This window comes from Chelonus insularis, unplaced genomic scaffold (assembly GCF_013357705.1).
Source record: "Chelonus insularis isolate UGA/USDA-ARS -01 unplaced genomic scaffold, ASM1335770v1 contig_3_pilon, whole genome shotgun sequence".
Taxonomy (NCBI): Eukaryota; Metazoa; Arthropoda; class Insecta; order Hymenoptera; family Braconidae; genus Chelonus; species Chelonus insularis.
In genome coordinates this window covers 619292-636822 of record NW_023276556.1, presented here as the reverse complement: position 1 = coordinate 636822, position 17531 = coordinate 619292, and the positions used below count along the sequence as shown (strand labels likewise).

At 29.9% G+C, this 17531-nt stretch overlaps 1 protein-coding gene across 1 annotated transcript in view; it reads right to left on the bottom strand.

Moving 5' to 3' along the window:
* Rbfox1 (RNA-binding Fox protein 1) overlaps positions 1-17531 on the bottom strand; it is a 57873-nt gene that overhangs the window by 4483 nt on the left and 35859 nt on the right. Inside the window, exons 7-9 of the mRNA XM_035085625.1 lie at positions 8732-8879; positions 7561-7621; positions 6545-6565 (exon numbers count right to left, since the gene is read on the bottom strand). Coding sequence (XP_034941516.1) covers positions 6545-6565; positions 7561-7621; positions 8732-8879 — 230 coding nt within the window. The remainder of the gene's footprint in view (positions 1-6544; positions 6566-7560; positions 7622-8731; positions 8880-17531) is intronic.

Sequence of the window (17531 nt, the reverse complement as noted above, 5' to 3'; positions counted from 1 at the left end):
GTAATCTCGAACAAGGAAAACCGCTTAACCGGAAGCACACCCCAACCCTTTGTCCCATATTTACTCTGCGGTCATCCTCCCCTCACGATAAATGCATTCTCTCACCCCTAAGATTGAACTGTCGAGCTATTTGATTTACATGTTTGACCGTGACTAAAATATTACTCTTTAAATAAAAGCTAGAGGAAAATATCTGACTTTCATCGCTATTTTTTGCTTCAACGAGGAAAATACGTTTGATTTCTTTATCCACTCCATTGTGTACAATGCTTTCATCAACATAATAATGTAAATAACAAGGCTTTGTATTACAACTTTATCTCTAGACATTAAATATTTAATCTCTTCTGTGTTTATTAATGAATATTTAATATAATAATGAGGTAATTATGAATACGTTAGCAAAGATAAATCATTGAAACTGAAAAAAGTGAAATATTATTTTTTTAACTATTTTCAGTATATGTTAATTTATCTGGGTAAATGCTAAGTAGTGTAATGTTTTTGAGCATTTTTTAAGTAATTGTAAAAAGTTAAATATTTCATATATTGAAATAATTTCCGGTCATTAATATTAGTATGCTACGGAACGAAAAGATAAACAAAAGATTAATAAAATCGTCAAGATTGATATAATAAAGCTAAAATAATAATTTTTGAAAGGTAATAAAAGTTTTCAAAATGATTAACAAATATTAAATGCTAATATTAAATTCTAATTGACTTTATAAAAGTCAATTTACTGGATAGTTGAAGTTATAATTAAAAAAAAATTCAATTAACTTTACGTACATAACTCAGTAATTTCAATGATGACTTAATCTTTATGATGGCTGACCAAGCTTTGACTTTTCTACTCAAATTTCATGATTTTTATCTAAAACTTGAAAACTTTTCCAACCACAAATTTTAAGCCCTCATCTTCTTTCCGTGTTTGTTTGTTTGTTGGAAAAGTGCGGAAACGATAAATTCTCGTGGTTGTTTACCGGTTATCGTTGAAAAACGTGCTAATAACTTTTCGCTTCTACGTGAGCGGATATCGAAGAAGAAACGAAAAAGAGAGTGAGTGAAATCGTTCACGCGCTATGGGGATTGAAAATAGGAGGACGATATGTCTGGCGCCGGAAAGTTTTCTACAACGTTTGGAAGTTTACTCTGTTATTTGGAAATTGCTAACAGTAACAAAAAATTCTAGATAACAAATAGGAAATAAAAAATTCATAAAAGTTTTAAATAAAATTCAAAAGATCAAAATTTTTTAAACTTGATATAAACATCGTCTTGAGTTGTATCGAAAAAAAGCTATTGGTTTACAAATTCTTTTATTTTTCTTATCTAAATAAATTTTTTCAGACATGATTCAATGAAGAAAAAAGCTTGCATTTTGTCTCTGTTATTCTTTCCTACGAAAGAAATTATTCTAAAATAAAAAAGTAAAGAAAATAATAATTCTATTGGAAGTTGTGAATAAAACATTTTATGCTGAAGAAGTAGAACTTGGTAAATTATTCATTAGTTAGATCTATTTTTAGTAGTAGTATCTACTGATTCTTGTTTATTTTTTTTATCAAAGTTCATTGAAATTTCTTTAGATGATTGACCAAAATATACCCAAAATGAATTTATTTATTGAATTTGAATTGATTTTAAAAACATACTTTCTTGTGAAATTTATTATAAGCTAGTAAAATACTTTTAATAAATAATACTGGCATTTTTATATTTAGTAGTTTCGCTTTTTTCTCACAAATGTAAGAAGCAAGTTGTCATTTTAAATATGATACATAGTTAAATAATTATTATCTGTTGTGAATTTTTATTCTTAGTTCATTTTTAAGCCATAAAAAGGTTTATTAATAAATCAGCAAAATTATTTTTATGATTTTATGAAACTTTGAAATTACTTAGATTCATTGACTACTTGATTTTCTATTTATTTAAAATTTTGGAAGCTTTTTATTATTTAATCCATCTCTTCCACGTTCACTTCAATATTTGTTTTTAGTTCATATGTATACATTTCAATTTTTCTTGATACATTAAATTAAAATATTGAATATAAGAAATGGCAATTAAAAAAAATTTCTAAATTATGTAAGAGAAAAAATTTCTGTAAATCAAATATTAACTTTATAAAAACATTCTAATAACTACATGAATGATTATTACTACTTATAAAATCAAATGGCTCTCGTCATAATGGAATAATTTTATTACTAACAAATTGCATAAGGCACTAGAATATTATTAAAGAAGTTTTAAGAATTTGTTTTGTTAAACGTATATATTTCCTCTAATATGGTGATATTTTAGAAAAGCCTTTTCACTTTTATTTATTTGGAACACAAAAATTAAAGACCTCAAACAATCTATTTTTAGAAGTTCAATCATTTACAATTCAATAAATAGTATGTAAATAAAGTATATTGAATAAATAAAAAGTTTTTTTGCCTCAGTGTACTAATGAAGGAAACAATAACCATAATAGCATTCAAGTACTGGCCAAATGAAGGGTCAATTAGATAAAATCAAAATAAATTGAGTCGACTAAAAATAAATGCCTTATTCACATCTACTTGTTTTAGTCCAGTCATATTAAGTTTTAAATCAGGAAATCTAGAAATGGATAAAATTTTAATAGAATATTTGTAGGGGATGTAGAATCAGTTTCCCCTAAAAAAAAGTGAGCTCCGACACCGGGCAAGGGTTGAAATCACCCTTTAAACGCTTTTTTATGCATTTTTTCACGTTTGTTCTCATTTTTTTCGAGAACTATAATAAATATGAAAAAATGTTTCAAACAAATGTTGTAGCGGCTACGTTTTTACAAAAAAAAGTCCGCATCTTCGCAACCTTACCTGTAACAGGTAAAAAGTTATCGACCTCTAAAGGTTGGAAAAATTCAAACCGGTGAAAATATTGAACACCCTTGGCGTACGATACTGCTGTGAGAGAGACAGAGCGATACGTTCGCGCTTGTCACTCTCATTGCATATTTTCGGGCCTAAACGCATGCATGTTAAACTCCGCCCTTTGAGGAAACAAAAAGAGAAAATACATGAAGTCAATGAGTTAGAAAAAGAGAGCCTTATTGACTGATTTTAGGCTTCTCCGGAAATATCTGACGCACAAGGTCAGTGTTTTCCTTTTCAATACATTCTCAAGTTTTAAATGTATTGACTTTTATTTCAATTAAGTTGGAATTAAAATATTCCAAGCCAAATAATAATAAATAAATAAATTAATTAATTAATATTATATAATTAATAGAATATGATATATTTATTGTGATTATAATTACAAACGGTTATTTCAATGGTTAATAAAAGAACTATTTGAGCGTAAAATTTATTTAATTTAAAAATTAAGTATAAAATCATTTTTAATAATAAATGAAATTTTATTTGAAATAAAAATTTTTTTTCTTTCATCTTCTTACTTTACATTAATTTTTTTTTTTTTTTATATTATTTATTTTATTTTTATTATAATTACGTAGTGCTATTTAAATGGTAAATAACACAAATAAAAAAAAACAATATTAACATAAAAATTTTTGTGTTACTGAATAATTAAAAAATAAAATAATATTTAATTGAATTTTATTTTTTAAAAAAAAATTTTTTTACATTGATTTGAATTAATGTGAAAAATATATATATATACATTCGAATCACTTTTAAATATTATTCAATATACTCTACAAAATTATATCAGTACATTCATTTTGTTTTAATAAATAAGAAAAAAAAAGAATTCTCGATTTTTAGAAATTGTAGATGTTTCATTGATGACTCATTAATAACGATGTCACTTAGGAATGACAAATTATTTTTTCTTATTTATTAAAACAAAATGAATGTACTGATATAATTTTGTAGAGTATATTGAATAATATTTAAAAGTGATTCGAATGTATATATATATATTTTTCACATTAATTCAAATCAATGTAAAAAAATTTTTTTTTAAAAAATAAAATTCAATTAAATATTATTTTATTTTTTAATTATTCAGTAACACAAAAATTTTTATGTTAATATTGTTTTTTTTTATTTGTGTTATTTACCATTTAAATAGCACTACGTAATTATAATAAAAATAAAATAAATAATATATTAATGTAAAGTAAGAAGATGAAAGAAAAAAAATTTTTATTTCAAATAAAATTTCATTTATTATTAAAAATGATTTTATACTTAATTTTTAAATTAAATAAATTTTACGCTCAAATAGTTCTTTTATTAACCATTGAAATAACCGTTTGTAATTATAATCACAATAAATATATCATATTCTATTAATTATATAATATTAATTAATTAATTTATTTATTTATTATTATTTGGCTTGGAATATTTTAATTCCAACTTAATTGAAATAAAAGTCAATACATTTAAAACTTGAGAATGTATTGAAAAGGAAAACACTGACCTTGTGCGTCAGATATTTCCGGAGAAGCCTAAAATCAGTCAATAAGGCTCTCTTTTTCTAACTCATTGACTTCATGTATTTTCTCTTTTTGTTTCCTCAAAGGGCGGAGTTTAACATGCATGCGTTTAGGCCCGAAAATATGCAATGAGAGTGACAAGCGCGAACGTATCGCTCTGTCTCTCTCACAGCAGTATCGTACGCCAAGGGTGTTCAATATTTTCACCGGTTTGAATTTTTCCAACCTTTAGAGGTCGATAACTTTTTACCTGTTACAGGTAAGGTTGCGAAGATGCGGACTTTTTTTTGTAAAAACGTAGCCGCTACAACATTTGTTTGAAACATTTTTTCATATTTATTATAGTTCTCGAAAAAAATGAGAACAAACGTGAAAAAATGCATAAAAAAGCGTTTAAAGGGTGATTTCAACCCTTGCCCGGTGTCGGAGCTCACTTTTTTTTAGGGGAAACTGATTCTACATCCCCTACAAATATTCTATTAAAATTTTATCCATTTCTAGATTTCCTGATTTAAAACTTAATATGACTGGACTATTTACAGTATATCTATTGCTGTATTCAAAATGTGTTGCTCGCGGAACTCGTTTTCTAGGCTTACGTGCAAGTCGCGCTTGACCTTGTTTTACTGCAAGTCGAGCTTGCCATTTGTCTTGGTACTCTGTATCGTTTAACCCTCCATCGTGTTGCAGTCACTTGTACGATCCAAGATCTGGGGATTCTCAAGGGGATGAATTCGAAATGACGTCGATTACACTGCTTGCTATTTACCCCAGAGAGAGTGTGTCTAAAGATCCATGTTACTGCTGAATATATAGGTGGTGTATATATATAGATATATTTAATATTTACACATCGTTATTTCTACTCGGACAACAGAGAGCAAGCAAGCTTTCATATATGGACGTGTAAATGTTTGTGATGTTTACAGGCCAAGTGGAGTGGGGGATTGGATGAGAGGGTGACGCCAGATAGTTGTTTGTATAATGTTGTGGTGGTAGGGTATAGAGAAGGCCGGAAAGGTTTCGGTCTCTCGGTACATCAGCGGACAGCTAAATTCAAACAAGACACGAGCACAGAGATAGTCTACATATGTAGATTGCAAATGATATAAAGGGTAGATGTGCAAACCCAAACGCATTAAATTCCGTAACACGTATACGTAAACGTAAACACCCCAGCCTAGAGAGTTGTTGAGTGCTAGAGCCTCACTCGCTCGTCAACCAAGCCGTGGATCAAACGAAACAGAATACCAGAGTAGTTTTGAATCTAACAGCTGAAGGGAGATTAGAGAAAAGAATTAACTGAATCTACTTTTTTTAGCCTTTTTTTGCCATGTTTTTACAATAAAAAATGTTCTCAGTCTCATTCAAAGCTTAGTACAATTTTTATTTTTGAAAGAAAACGTTTTTTAAGTACATATTGGAGCATTCTTTTAAATTTTTTTAGATTTACTATATGATTTCGGTATTGATAGTAAACTTTTTGTAAAATATTTGAGCGATTTGTCGGATCGAGTTAAAAGTTGAATGACTATATTGAAAGATTCTCATCTCAAAGTAATATCCTCTACTTAGTACTCTGGACATAATATCATGATCCTTGTATGAACACATTCTCATTTAATAAATGCGGTCATTCAGTCATTTAATCACATTTTTTAAAGTTAAATACTCTCCATGAGTGTATTAGTTTGCAACATTTTCTCGATACATTTTTTTACTTTGGAATTGTCTAAATAAATATTGTAATTTTCACCCTCTGCATATATAACAAGACTCGACATATATATATTTTCTTCTCAACTTCAACTAATCAGCAATTGAATTTTCAACTAATTCTTTTTGGAAATTAATTGAATTAGAAACCCTCTTAATCTTGACGTCTATTTCTAAAGTATCTACATTTTTCCCTGATTCATTAATGACTTTTTATAGAATTAATGTTATTTCTCAATCAATAGAATAAAAAAACCTTAATTGGACTCTGTGCTAATGATTTTACTAACATGATAAAGGAAAAAGTGAATGAAAGAAAAAAAGAGTGAAAGAGAAAACGAGTAGAGAGTAGTTAAAAGGGTTAACCGTTTTTCCTACCTCCAGAGCGGGAGCTTTAGCCTGAAACACAAACGGCAATCCTGAAAAAAAAATTCTAGCGCCCGAATTTTTTTCCTTTTCTTAATCAGTTATTATTATTTTCTACTATCATCATATTATCATATTATTATTGTTTCATGATTTTTTTTTTCATTTTTCATTAAGTCGAAGTATATTCAAACTTATTCAATTTCCATCTCAATAAGTATAAAAATACTTGCAGTATAAATGAAATTGATATAACAAAGTTAAACATAAACAAATAAATAAATGAAATAAACTAAAAAATAAAACAGACGGTAAAAGAAAATTCATGGAATTGAAGCGGATGAACATCGTGCGATCTTGTGAAGCAGACTGATCGAAATACAATTCAATACAAATTTAAAAAAAAAATATACGATTGGTTATCTTGATTATAATAGAAATGTAATAAAGTTAATAATTGCATGGAATATTGTTTTATACTTATTAAATATATTTTTTTATATTAATCCAATAATAATGACCTATTTCATTTATTTTTTTACGATAAAGATGCATTGTAATTACATTAATATGATGAAGGGAACAATGATAAAAGAAGAATAAATAAATGATAGAAAAAATAATCAAGGTATATTATATAAATAATATAATATAAATAAAAAGTAAAATGAAACGTGTCAACTAACGTCGGCTGTTGCTTGCGGCCATTCCAGCTATTTTCCGTAATTTTTTTATGCTTTTAGTTCATTTTCTCATTGTTCTTAAATAAGTCAAAGTATGTATACATATATATATATATATATATATATATACTATAGTTTCTCGTCAACGTGACGTACAAGAGCTTCAAACAATCATTTAAATGAAATCCGCATTTAGCTTCTCTATTTCTTTCTTTATGTCTTCGTTATTTTTTTAATTCTCTTCCTACTTTATCATTTTTCCTTCATTTTTTTAACTCAACGATGCTCTTGTATGTCAAGCGTTTTGACTACGTCTAGAATCTAAATAATAAATTATTTTTTTACCTGCAGCCTGTAGTTGGGATCTTGCGCTGCATGTGCTGCTAAGAAGGGGTCGTAATAAACACTGAAAAATAAGAAATTAGTAATTTTTAAATTATTCATAATTACTTCTTCCTTTACTACTTAAATGTAGTTTCTCTTCATCATGGAGATATTTTGTAGAATTATCATAAATTCATTTAAATACAAGCTTGAGAAGTTTTTTTTATCAATAAATATAATTAAATTTTGCTGTAAAGTTTGTTTTAGATACATTACTACAGTATTTTTTATATAAAAATTTAATTAATAAATTAGCAACCTTATATGTTAATTAAAAAAGCTTTAGAAAGGTTGAGAAAGAAATTTTTAGTCATTACTCCATTAATTTTAATTAATATTATTGTAATTGTCTATAAATTTGTGATGTAAATTTAATTATATACTGTTGCAATAATAAAAAGTACTGTTTAGTTTATAAAAGAAGGTTTTTCAGGATTTTTTTATAAACTGAGTAAACGAGTAGTTCATCGTTGACCTCATGTGTATTTAATTATCTAACAGAATTTTTTTCATTTTTCTTCACAGTAATAAGATAATTATCAACATATCATGTTAAAAAATCTTTATTAATAAAAAAATCTTCACAAGCTTGTAAAATAAATGTAGTTTTGTTTTTTTAAATCAAAAAATGAACTTTTCTGTTTAATACTACAAAACTATTCTATGAAACTTTCAAGATCGACTTGATCAAAACTTTGCTTTATGACTTCTCAATAGATTCCAAGTATTTAAATAGTTTTCAAAAGTATTGAAATTAATTAATTAATATTATGAATAATACTTCAATCATTAATAAAGTATTTTATACTTCATTGGATCAATTTCAATTAAAATAGGAACAAATATTTCAACAAAAATGACAATATTTACTAAAAGTTGAAAACATTTTCTAAAAAACAATTATTTATTTTACTCTATTTATCTTTCTGTCTTCACACATGTGTATTCTAGTGCATAACTCAGGCAGCTGTTAACAATTTTCCAAAACTCTTGACAATGTTTAATGAAACCAACTGTTTCTAAACTAGCATTATGCACAAAAATGTATTATAATATTATAAAGAATAATAATGTTAAAATGCAAAGAGTGTTTCAAATAAACCCAAACAATCGTGCAGTTAGTATTACTTACGCAGGTGCAAACGGATGCAGTGCAGTTGCGGCGGCAAGAGGTCCAGGATTACGTGCAAGTGCTAATGCGGCAGCACTTGCTGGAAAAGTAGCTCTTGCTGCAGGGCCAACTCGTCCACGTTGAATGGCAACACCCCGGAGAGTAGCAGCTGCAACAACAACATGCCAAAATGGCCTACCTTATAGTTATGCTCGTTGAGAATGTTAGGTCAAGAGGATGCTAAATGTCCTCATTTGATTGGCGTCGACATCGGCAACAGCAGCAGCAGCACAGCCCTTAGTACGTCAACGTCAATGAGAGATTGAAAGGAAGACAACAAATCAAGAGCCATTGCGGTGTAGAAAAAGGTTGAAGGGCTTTTGTCAAGAGACTCTTGGAGATTGCCAAGAGATGGTAGAAAATGATGGGCGGACGAAGAGGATGGTGATGAGGGAAAAGAGAACGATTTGATGAGGCAGCAAAGCACAGACGAGTTACAAGAGACATTGAGGAGACACGGAAAGTTTGAAGTTTCAACTAGTTTGCCTCGGCTTATGTGCGACTACTAGTTTGCCTGCTTTCATGGGGAATTCCTAAAGTAGATACGAGCGACAAGGACTGTCCTGTTAAGTTTGGTCGAGAAGAGACAGTTGGATAGTACTATACACTTCGGACAAGTTAGCTGGAAGTCAAAGTGACACCAGGTTTCGCTTGAATTAGTTCAACAGAAGATGACAAGTCTTGAGAAATATCCAACAGGAACATTGGGCTTGGAGACTGCTGACAACTTCTACGATGAAAAGATCGATCGTTGTTGGAAAAAAAGCCAATTGCTTTCGTTTTTGCAACGTTCTATTACACGAGAAAATGAACGAGAGTTGCTTGGGTGACGTTCCTGGGTGTTCATCGATCTCTTTGAAACCAATCATTCGTTCTTTAAAGGCTCCTGGAACAGCTGCAAATGCTCTTTGGAAAATTTCAACACGATTGAACTTGTGAGCGACACTCAATTCTCACTCCCTAGATGATTCTTTTCTCAATAAAGTCATCTGCTCAATTTTATCGTTTTTTGAGGACAAATTCCACCATTTTAGATAAAAAAATTGTTATTGATTTGTTCCTCAACTCTGAACTATTGATTAAATGATATTGTGAATCAGAAGATAGTTCATTTTAATCAACTAAATTACTAGGAAGCTTCTTCATTTCAAACTGCTTTTCAAATGATGAAATTTGTTGATAAAATTTTAGAAACTAATGTTGGAAGAAACACTATTTTCAAAAAATATATACATATTAACAAACTCAAAAAACAAATATAGAAAATATACCCCGATCACTCAAAATTGTTTTGAAAAGTCCTTGGAGGATTCTTCTAGGAGCAACAACTCCGTATATGATGTAGGTGAGATTCAAAATTTTCAAGAATCTCGAGGGAACTTGAAGATGCATCTAGTGGAGAGATTGCAAGACGATTACCTCGTACCTTCAACTTTCCTCTTCCTGCTGCTTCTTGTCCACTTGAAGACCTCAAGAAGTTGAAGTAAATCGTAATAAATAAGCAAACTAAAGTCTCATTTTTAAGTGCTGCTGTACTCTAAGATATACTGCTTCTCCCTACCTTTGCTGCATATTTTTATCCTTGATTATTGGTATACATGAATAAATTGTTAACCAACAATGATAAATAAACCATAACTACTCAAAACATATACAGTATTGGTATTCATTTTTTTTAATTATGATAATTATAAGTGAATTATTTCAAATTATTTCCATTGTTAAATAATAAAACATATTGATTCTAATAAAAATAGTCCTACATACTTGTTTCCGGGCAAATAATTATTTTAATTTATTTTGATAATTGATTGATTTCGAAATTTTATAAATCACTCAAATTTTCATGGCAATTAAGCTATTTCAATGATAAAATATTCAATATTTAATGAAATTACTAAAGACTTATCAATTTCAATTAATAATTCATGTCAGTATTCTGTTAAATTAATCATAAACTTTATTTATTTTGAAGAAAATCAATTGCGACTATTGTTAAATTAACATCAAATGTTCTATGCAAAAAATGCAGAAAAAAATTCTAAATTAACTACATTTTCATTCAAGTTAGTGAAAAACTTTTTATCTATAACTAGAAAGAAATCCAAATAAAAACTAAAATTTATTACCTGTCTTAAAAATTCCTTTAATAAAAAACCCAGCTGTAAATTGAAAAGAAAATAGAGAATAAAATAAGCTAAAATATGACATAATCAGTGATTTGAAAATATTCCTATAAAGCCCGAATAAATTTGGCCAAAACTGTATATACTTGAGCAGTAGTCATAATATAAAAAAGCTTCTACAGTAATAAAGTAAGTGAGATAATGGAATTAGTTAGATTGTATGCAATCTATAACTTATTTGACGTCAATTAGGGGCAATGAAATTGCATACTTGTGATGCATATAACTGCAGGCACATTCCAAAAAGAGTGGGTTATATAAGTGACAAAACAACAATTCACCTACGAACGAGTTATATCCTGACATAATATCACGCTATTAATATTGACATAATTATGATAATAGTCATAATAAATTGGTCATGCAACGCTCCTAAAGGGCGTTTGCTGAGATGAAAAAAAAATAACAACAACAAAGTAGCGTGATTTCAACTAACATGAGATGCAATTCTCAGTGATTATTTACCTATAAAATCGTGCAGGCGATTTTTAATAGGGCGTGAAACAATTGTGAATTATTTGTTTGTTAAGTGCGGGAGAAGTACACACGTTAATAATAACACGCTAACAAAGATTCAACACCAAAGTGTTAGAAGAATTGGTTTTTATGATAGAGGAGGATGAAGAGTAAAAAGGTTGAAAAGGAGGCGCAAGTGTTGGTGAAGACAGAAGTGTCTGAATGATGTTATCAATATTATTTATAATATTTAGTTGCTTTTCAGACATTGTTTGTGATAAGGAAATTGGAGATTGCGTAAGATCGGTACCTCCGTCTCGTCGCTGCTCTGGGAGCAAGGACGAGGGGTGCAGTTGCAGGGGATGGCGTCACTGCGGCTGCTGCTACAGCGGCTGCTGCGGCTGCCGATGGCGTGGCCGCTCCCAGCCAACTCCAGGGCACGGCTGGTAACCTGTATCCTGTTAAAAACGTTAGTCGTATCTCCTAGTGAATATTATTTTATCTTGTCCCTGTCCGCGAACGGCCGTTAGTGGCTTGGAGATCGCTGCATAAATCTTTTACCTTTGTTATTATAGTAAGGAGTAAGAATCTAAAAATTCACCCTTTCAAGTCTGATAAAAAAAAACTGTTGAAAATAGTCTTTTGAATATTATGCTAATAATGCAGATTTGTTCAGAAGGAATATTAATGTGGAATAAAAAATGTAAAGTATATTAATCAAATTTAAGGTTTAATATTAAATTACTAACAAAATTATGTTTATATTGCATTGGGAAAAAAATGTTAGTTAACTTTGAATTTAGACCATTTTCAACAAAAATTTTTTGACAATGTGAGAAGTCAGGTTGGATAAGAGGGTAATTTTAACAAGATTAGCATCGATACTCATGGTACAATTGGAGGGATAATATTTTGTCGTAGGATTGACAAAGTGTCGAAGCTGTCGGCATTCTGAAGAGTGATCTAGAGGCAGGGAATGGAAGAGATAGGTATAGAGTGGAGTTAGGAAGCGTCAAGAGGCATCAACAGTAGGTAGAAAGGTGATGCTAGTAATTAATATGATTGAACCATCGTGTAAGAGGGAGGTGGGAGATTGCATAGGCTTCAGGACTTTGATGGTGTGGGTGAGAGAAGGTCGAATGTGGTGAGAAGAGCACTAGGAGAAGAGGAATGACGACCGCGGGGATGAAAGAGGGGTTGCTGGCAGGGTTGCTCCAAGCGATCAATAAATGCCGCCGCTGCCAACCACTCCTGGACCACTTTCATCCCTCCTCTTTCTCCACTCGGTACTCTTTCTCTCTCTCTTCCTCTCTCTCACCTTCGATGAGAGAGAACGTTTCTCTCATCGATAGACCAAGTTTTCATCCCTTCTACATGACGAAGAACACAACATTCGCTCCTATTCTCTTCTTCTATCCACCCTCTTCACCCTTTCAGCTTTCTCTCTCTTTACCTCTAGCTCTTTTTGCGCAATAACCGTGTAACTGATTGAAATGTCTACGTACGCGAATTTTTATACCCGCTTGCATTCCACGTTGTTTTATTTTTTTAGCTAATTTTTTCATTTATTTCTCATGCAGATTTTCCCGAGGAAACAAGTAAAAATTTTCCCAGAGAGAACAATCGGCTTTCGCATGGTGCTTCGTTAGTGTTCTGATCCAACATTTCGGTCTTTTTGCTTCCTTTATTTATTTATTCTTTTCTTTCGATCAAGTCTCATAAAGATTTTAATCCGCCGAGAGCATCAATAATTCAATAGACAGTCGTTTAGTCATGTGAATATTCTTGTGAATTTGTAATTAGTGGAAATCGATAAATTTAAACTAACACCTATCAAAAGCCACAAAACAATTAATTTTAGTCAGTTTACAATCAGTCAACTACATCAACGGGACTAATAAATATAAGCTGTATTATTTAAAAGATTGTCAATGAATCTGTCGATAGTATATTTATCTGATTAATTTGTTAGGAAATTCAAAATGTGATATAACAAGTAATAAAAGTGAAAAAAAGATAATAACTCAAGGGATATGATATTGAATCTACGGGGAAATGTACGTTAATCATAAGTCTTTCTATGAAAGTATCAGCGCATCAGAAATTCTAAATAGATACAGAATCGAAGTAGTCACTAATAAATGAGTCATAAAAAAAAGTAGAGGCAAATAGTGATCACGACTAATAGCATCATTCAGAAATAAAAATTCGACCGAGAGAATTGATTTCAATTTACGTAATTTATTTATTTTATTGATAAATCAGATAGATTGTTTTTTGTTTTGATTTAAAGAAAAATATTTAGATAAAAATATATTTGAATGCTAGATACATTTCTTTGCAGTGTACTGAGGGTATGAAGACAAAAAAGAAATATACAGTAGATAAGGTAAATTATAGAGCTTGAGGTTTCAAAAAAAGTGAAAATTAAAATGCACTAGACAATCACATTACTCACGAATAAAGCAAGGTGCGTGTTCTCTCTGGCGCAAAATTTTAAAAATATCCCAACACGTAGGTTATTTTTCACAAAAGATATTGGAAGAGCTAAAGGCGTTTCTTGGTGAATAAAAAGAATTTTGTTTCTTATTTTGGTTTGCTTGGCACATCCGGTGGTATTGACCCTTCTTACTCAACCCCAACTCTACTTTCTTTTGAAGATCTCTAGAATATTTTGAGATAGGAAAAAATGGTGAAAAATTTTTTTTTAAAGGTTGATATTGTTTAAGACGGTGAATTGAAGAGTTCTTGTGTCATGTTTCCCTTTCACTGCCCCTCATCCTTCTCTTTCTCTTTCTCTCTCTCTCGTTAATGAAATATTCAGAGATGTATTCGCAAGTACAATTTGAGAGCTATTGGACTTCCTCCGGTTACAAGCCGTTAAACTTACACGAGGCAAATAGCTTCTATAGACAGAGTTTGCATACCATTATGCACCTATGTAGTTTCAGTGCCAGGTCAACTAGAGTTGGTTCTTAAACGGGTAGCTCAGGTTCATAGGTTGCTTATTAAAACATAAGATTCTCAGGTCAATGAAATTTCAGAGTCAGGATACAGGTTTAATTCTCGTTAACACCAAGAGCAATAATTACTTTCAAAGACTCATTGATAAACAGTTAGTTTTCAATTAAATTTTTTAAATAACTTAAATAGATCATTTTAATTATTTTTCAATAACTGCATTAATCAATAAATTGTCGATTTTCAAAAATGTCATTGATAAATAATTATTTATCAAAGATTAGTAGTTATTTTTTAAATAAATATTTTGGTAATCATTTACAGTAGAGTTTATTGAAAAAAATTTTTATGATTAATTGCAACAAAAAGAAATAAAACAATAATACGATTTCACTAATCTTTATTGCCAATAGGCTTTACGAATTTTCAATATAAATATGAAAATTAAAAAGTTTACTTTTAATTATTTTTCTGTGAACTGAAGGTAAATTACTTTTTTGAATAAAAGTAAAAAAATAAAAGCAAACGTCAAAAGAATATTTATGATGATAATTCTGTGATGAATCAATCACTGCTATGATGATAATTAACAAATGACTCCATTAAAAATAGTTATTGTCTGAGTGTTGAGAGATAAGAGTACATAATTCAGTCATGATTAGGGATTGAGTAGATTTTTGTCAAATATTCTTGTCAAAGGTGACTATGTTTGCTGGTGCTTTCGCGCTCAGCGGTAACTAATTAACTCTACGCACTGCCAAGATACTAATTAATTAATGCAATGCCAAGAGAAACGGTGAATCGTGTTCAAAGTACCAGCCGTTGGGCGCAAACGGTCTGTCAAGTCTTTCGCACTCAAACCTCATGCATATAAACTTTGACACTTGTCTTTGCCTCCACTTCTATTTTTCATAGAAACGTGTACAACCAGGGATTTGGTCTACTTGTTATGGCTGTTGTTGTTTTGGTTATTCTCAGTAACATTGTTCAGTAATGCTGGCTGTATGTCAGTAGGGTTTGAATAACTTGTAAGTTAAGTTGAAGTTGACGCTCTCTACCCTTGATCCCCTTTCCTTTACTTGAAGGGGGTTAGAAGGGGTGTAAAGTGCGAACGACTTGAGACCGACGAATTAATTAGTTACCACTAATAAGGCGGCACTTGGAGCATGCAGCAACCTCGTTTGGCCATTTCTCTCGCCAACTAACACACCGTGCCACGATCATTAACATTAATTCAATGAAAATTAACAGTTCCAAAAAATTACCAATTACTTTGTCCACCGTTGATTTGGTTTTAATTAAATAATTATTATCAAATTAAAAGAAAAATATCATCATCAAGAGAGTAAATTATTACCAACAAAGTCTAACATTCATTATTTTCAATAATTTTCTCTCTCATTTAAGTTGTTATAAAAATACCAAGACGTTCATATCATTCTTGAAAAAGAAAAAAAACAATTTTCAACGGCAGACATTCTAATATGAAAAATTATAAGAAAATAACGCTAATCGAATATAATATGTATATATATATATGTATATGTATTATATATATAATATTCACAGGTGAATCTCATATGAAGGCAAGCCAAGGCCACGACATGAGACGTGCAAATTAAAAAAGGTAATAATATTAAAAAGCAATTAAAAATTCTCTCCCAAAACCGCTCCAACCACAACCAAGCACAACCACAGGCAAAGTACGGGCCTTTGTCAACGAGACAGTCATCAACCAGTGAATGTGGCGCATTACCGTGATTATTATGTAATAATAATAGTAACAAATAAATTAAAAAATCTATTTATATATGAATATAAGTATATATAAATATAAATTTCAAATATAAAAGAGAAACTTAGGAGGAAATGAATTATTAAAAAAAAAAACAACAACAACGAAATATAAAACTAAAATTAATAAACAATTAATAATAATTATAAATAAAGATGAATAAATAAATATAAGTATGTGAATTAAATATATAATAACAAGTGTTCAATCAATCTCAAGTCAATTCAATTAAATAATGGCGTGATTCAATATTAACAGTAGTTGCAGTCAATAAAATGCCAATCGGATATTAATCGGATGATCAACGGGCTCCAGGAAAACGTGATACGTGGAATGTTGATAGAGAAAGAGAGATAAAGTATAAGAGATACGGGCTATAGGATTTTTAGTAAAGTTTTGAAAAATATACTAAAATTAAATATATATAAAAATATATATACATGTGTGTATATAAATGAGCAATTAATTTTAAGGCAGGATTGGAAAAAGGATAATCAAGTGTTTTTGTTGGGATTAGTTTGGTCGCAATTAAACGTTAATAATTATTAAATTACGATAAGAATCATAAATAATACGAATTAATGATTACGTACGAAAAATACCTCATGCTTTACCATTGGATAGAGAGCCCTAGGCTAGCTACTAGGCGATAATAATATTCGTTCTGGTAATAATAATAATAACAATAATAATAATGATGATAATAATAATTACGATTAAATAATAATTAAAAACAAAAGCTATGTGCGACGGTATCGCAAGTGTCTGCAGCCATCAGGGTGATATTCAACCAATTGCATTCTCTTTATCATTCTCATTTCAATGCTTTTCTCTTAATTTTATTATTCAACTTTCTCTATTTTTTCCTTTCCTTTCCAAGTAACTATTAGTATTTTACTTTTATTCTTCTCTTCACTCGTTTATTTTATCAAGCATTAAATAAATCATTACTAATTCATCTACAACATCTAAATTATGCAAAACATTTTCTTACACTGCAATGAACATGAGACTAATTTATGTATAATTAATAAAATATCCAACTGGTGTTATAAGAGTTAAGAGAGAAGAGAAAAATGAAAAAGACTATTTTATCAAATTTTCTTGTCATTTTATATCACTTTTTGCATGAAAAAAATAAAGTGTACGATAGAAAAGACTTTGATCTTAGTGAGTAACCAAGAAAAGCGACTGAGAGTCAACGGAAGTGAACGAAATCGCAGTGGATAGAAAACGTCATGTATATAAAGGAATGAAGAGGAAAAAAGAGAAAGGAATAAGAGCCCGTGGGAACTAGAAAAATAACGCAATCCCTTTCGGCTGAAGAGCTTTTGGAGTTTGGCAAAGCCTCTTCTTCTTCTTC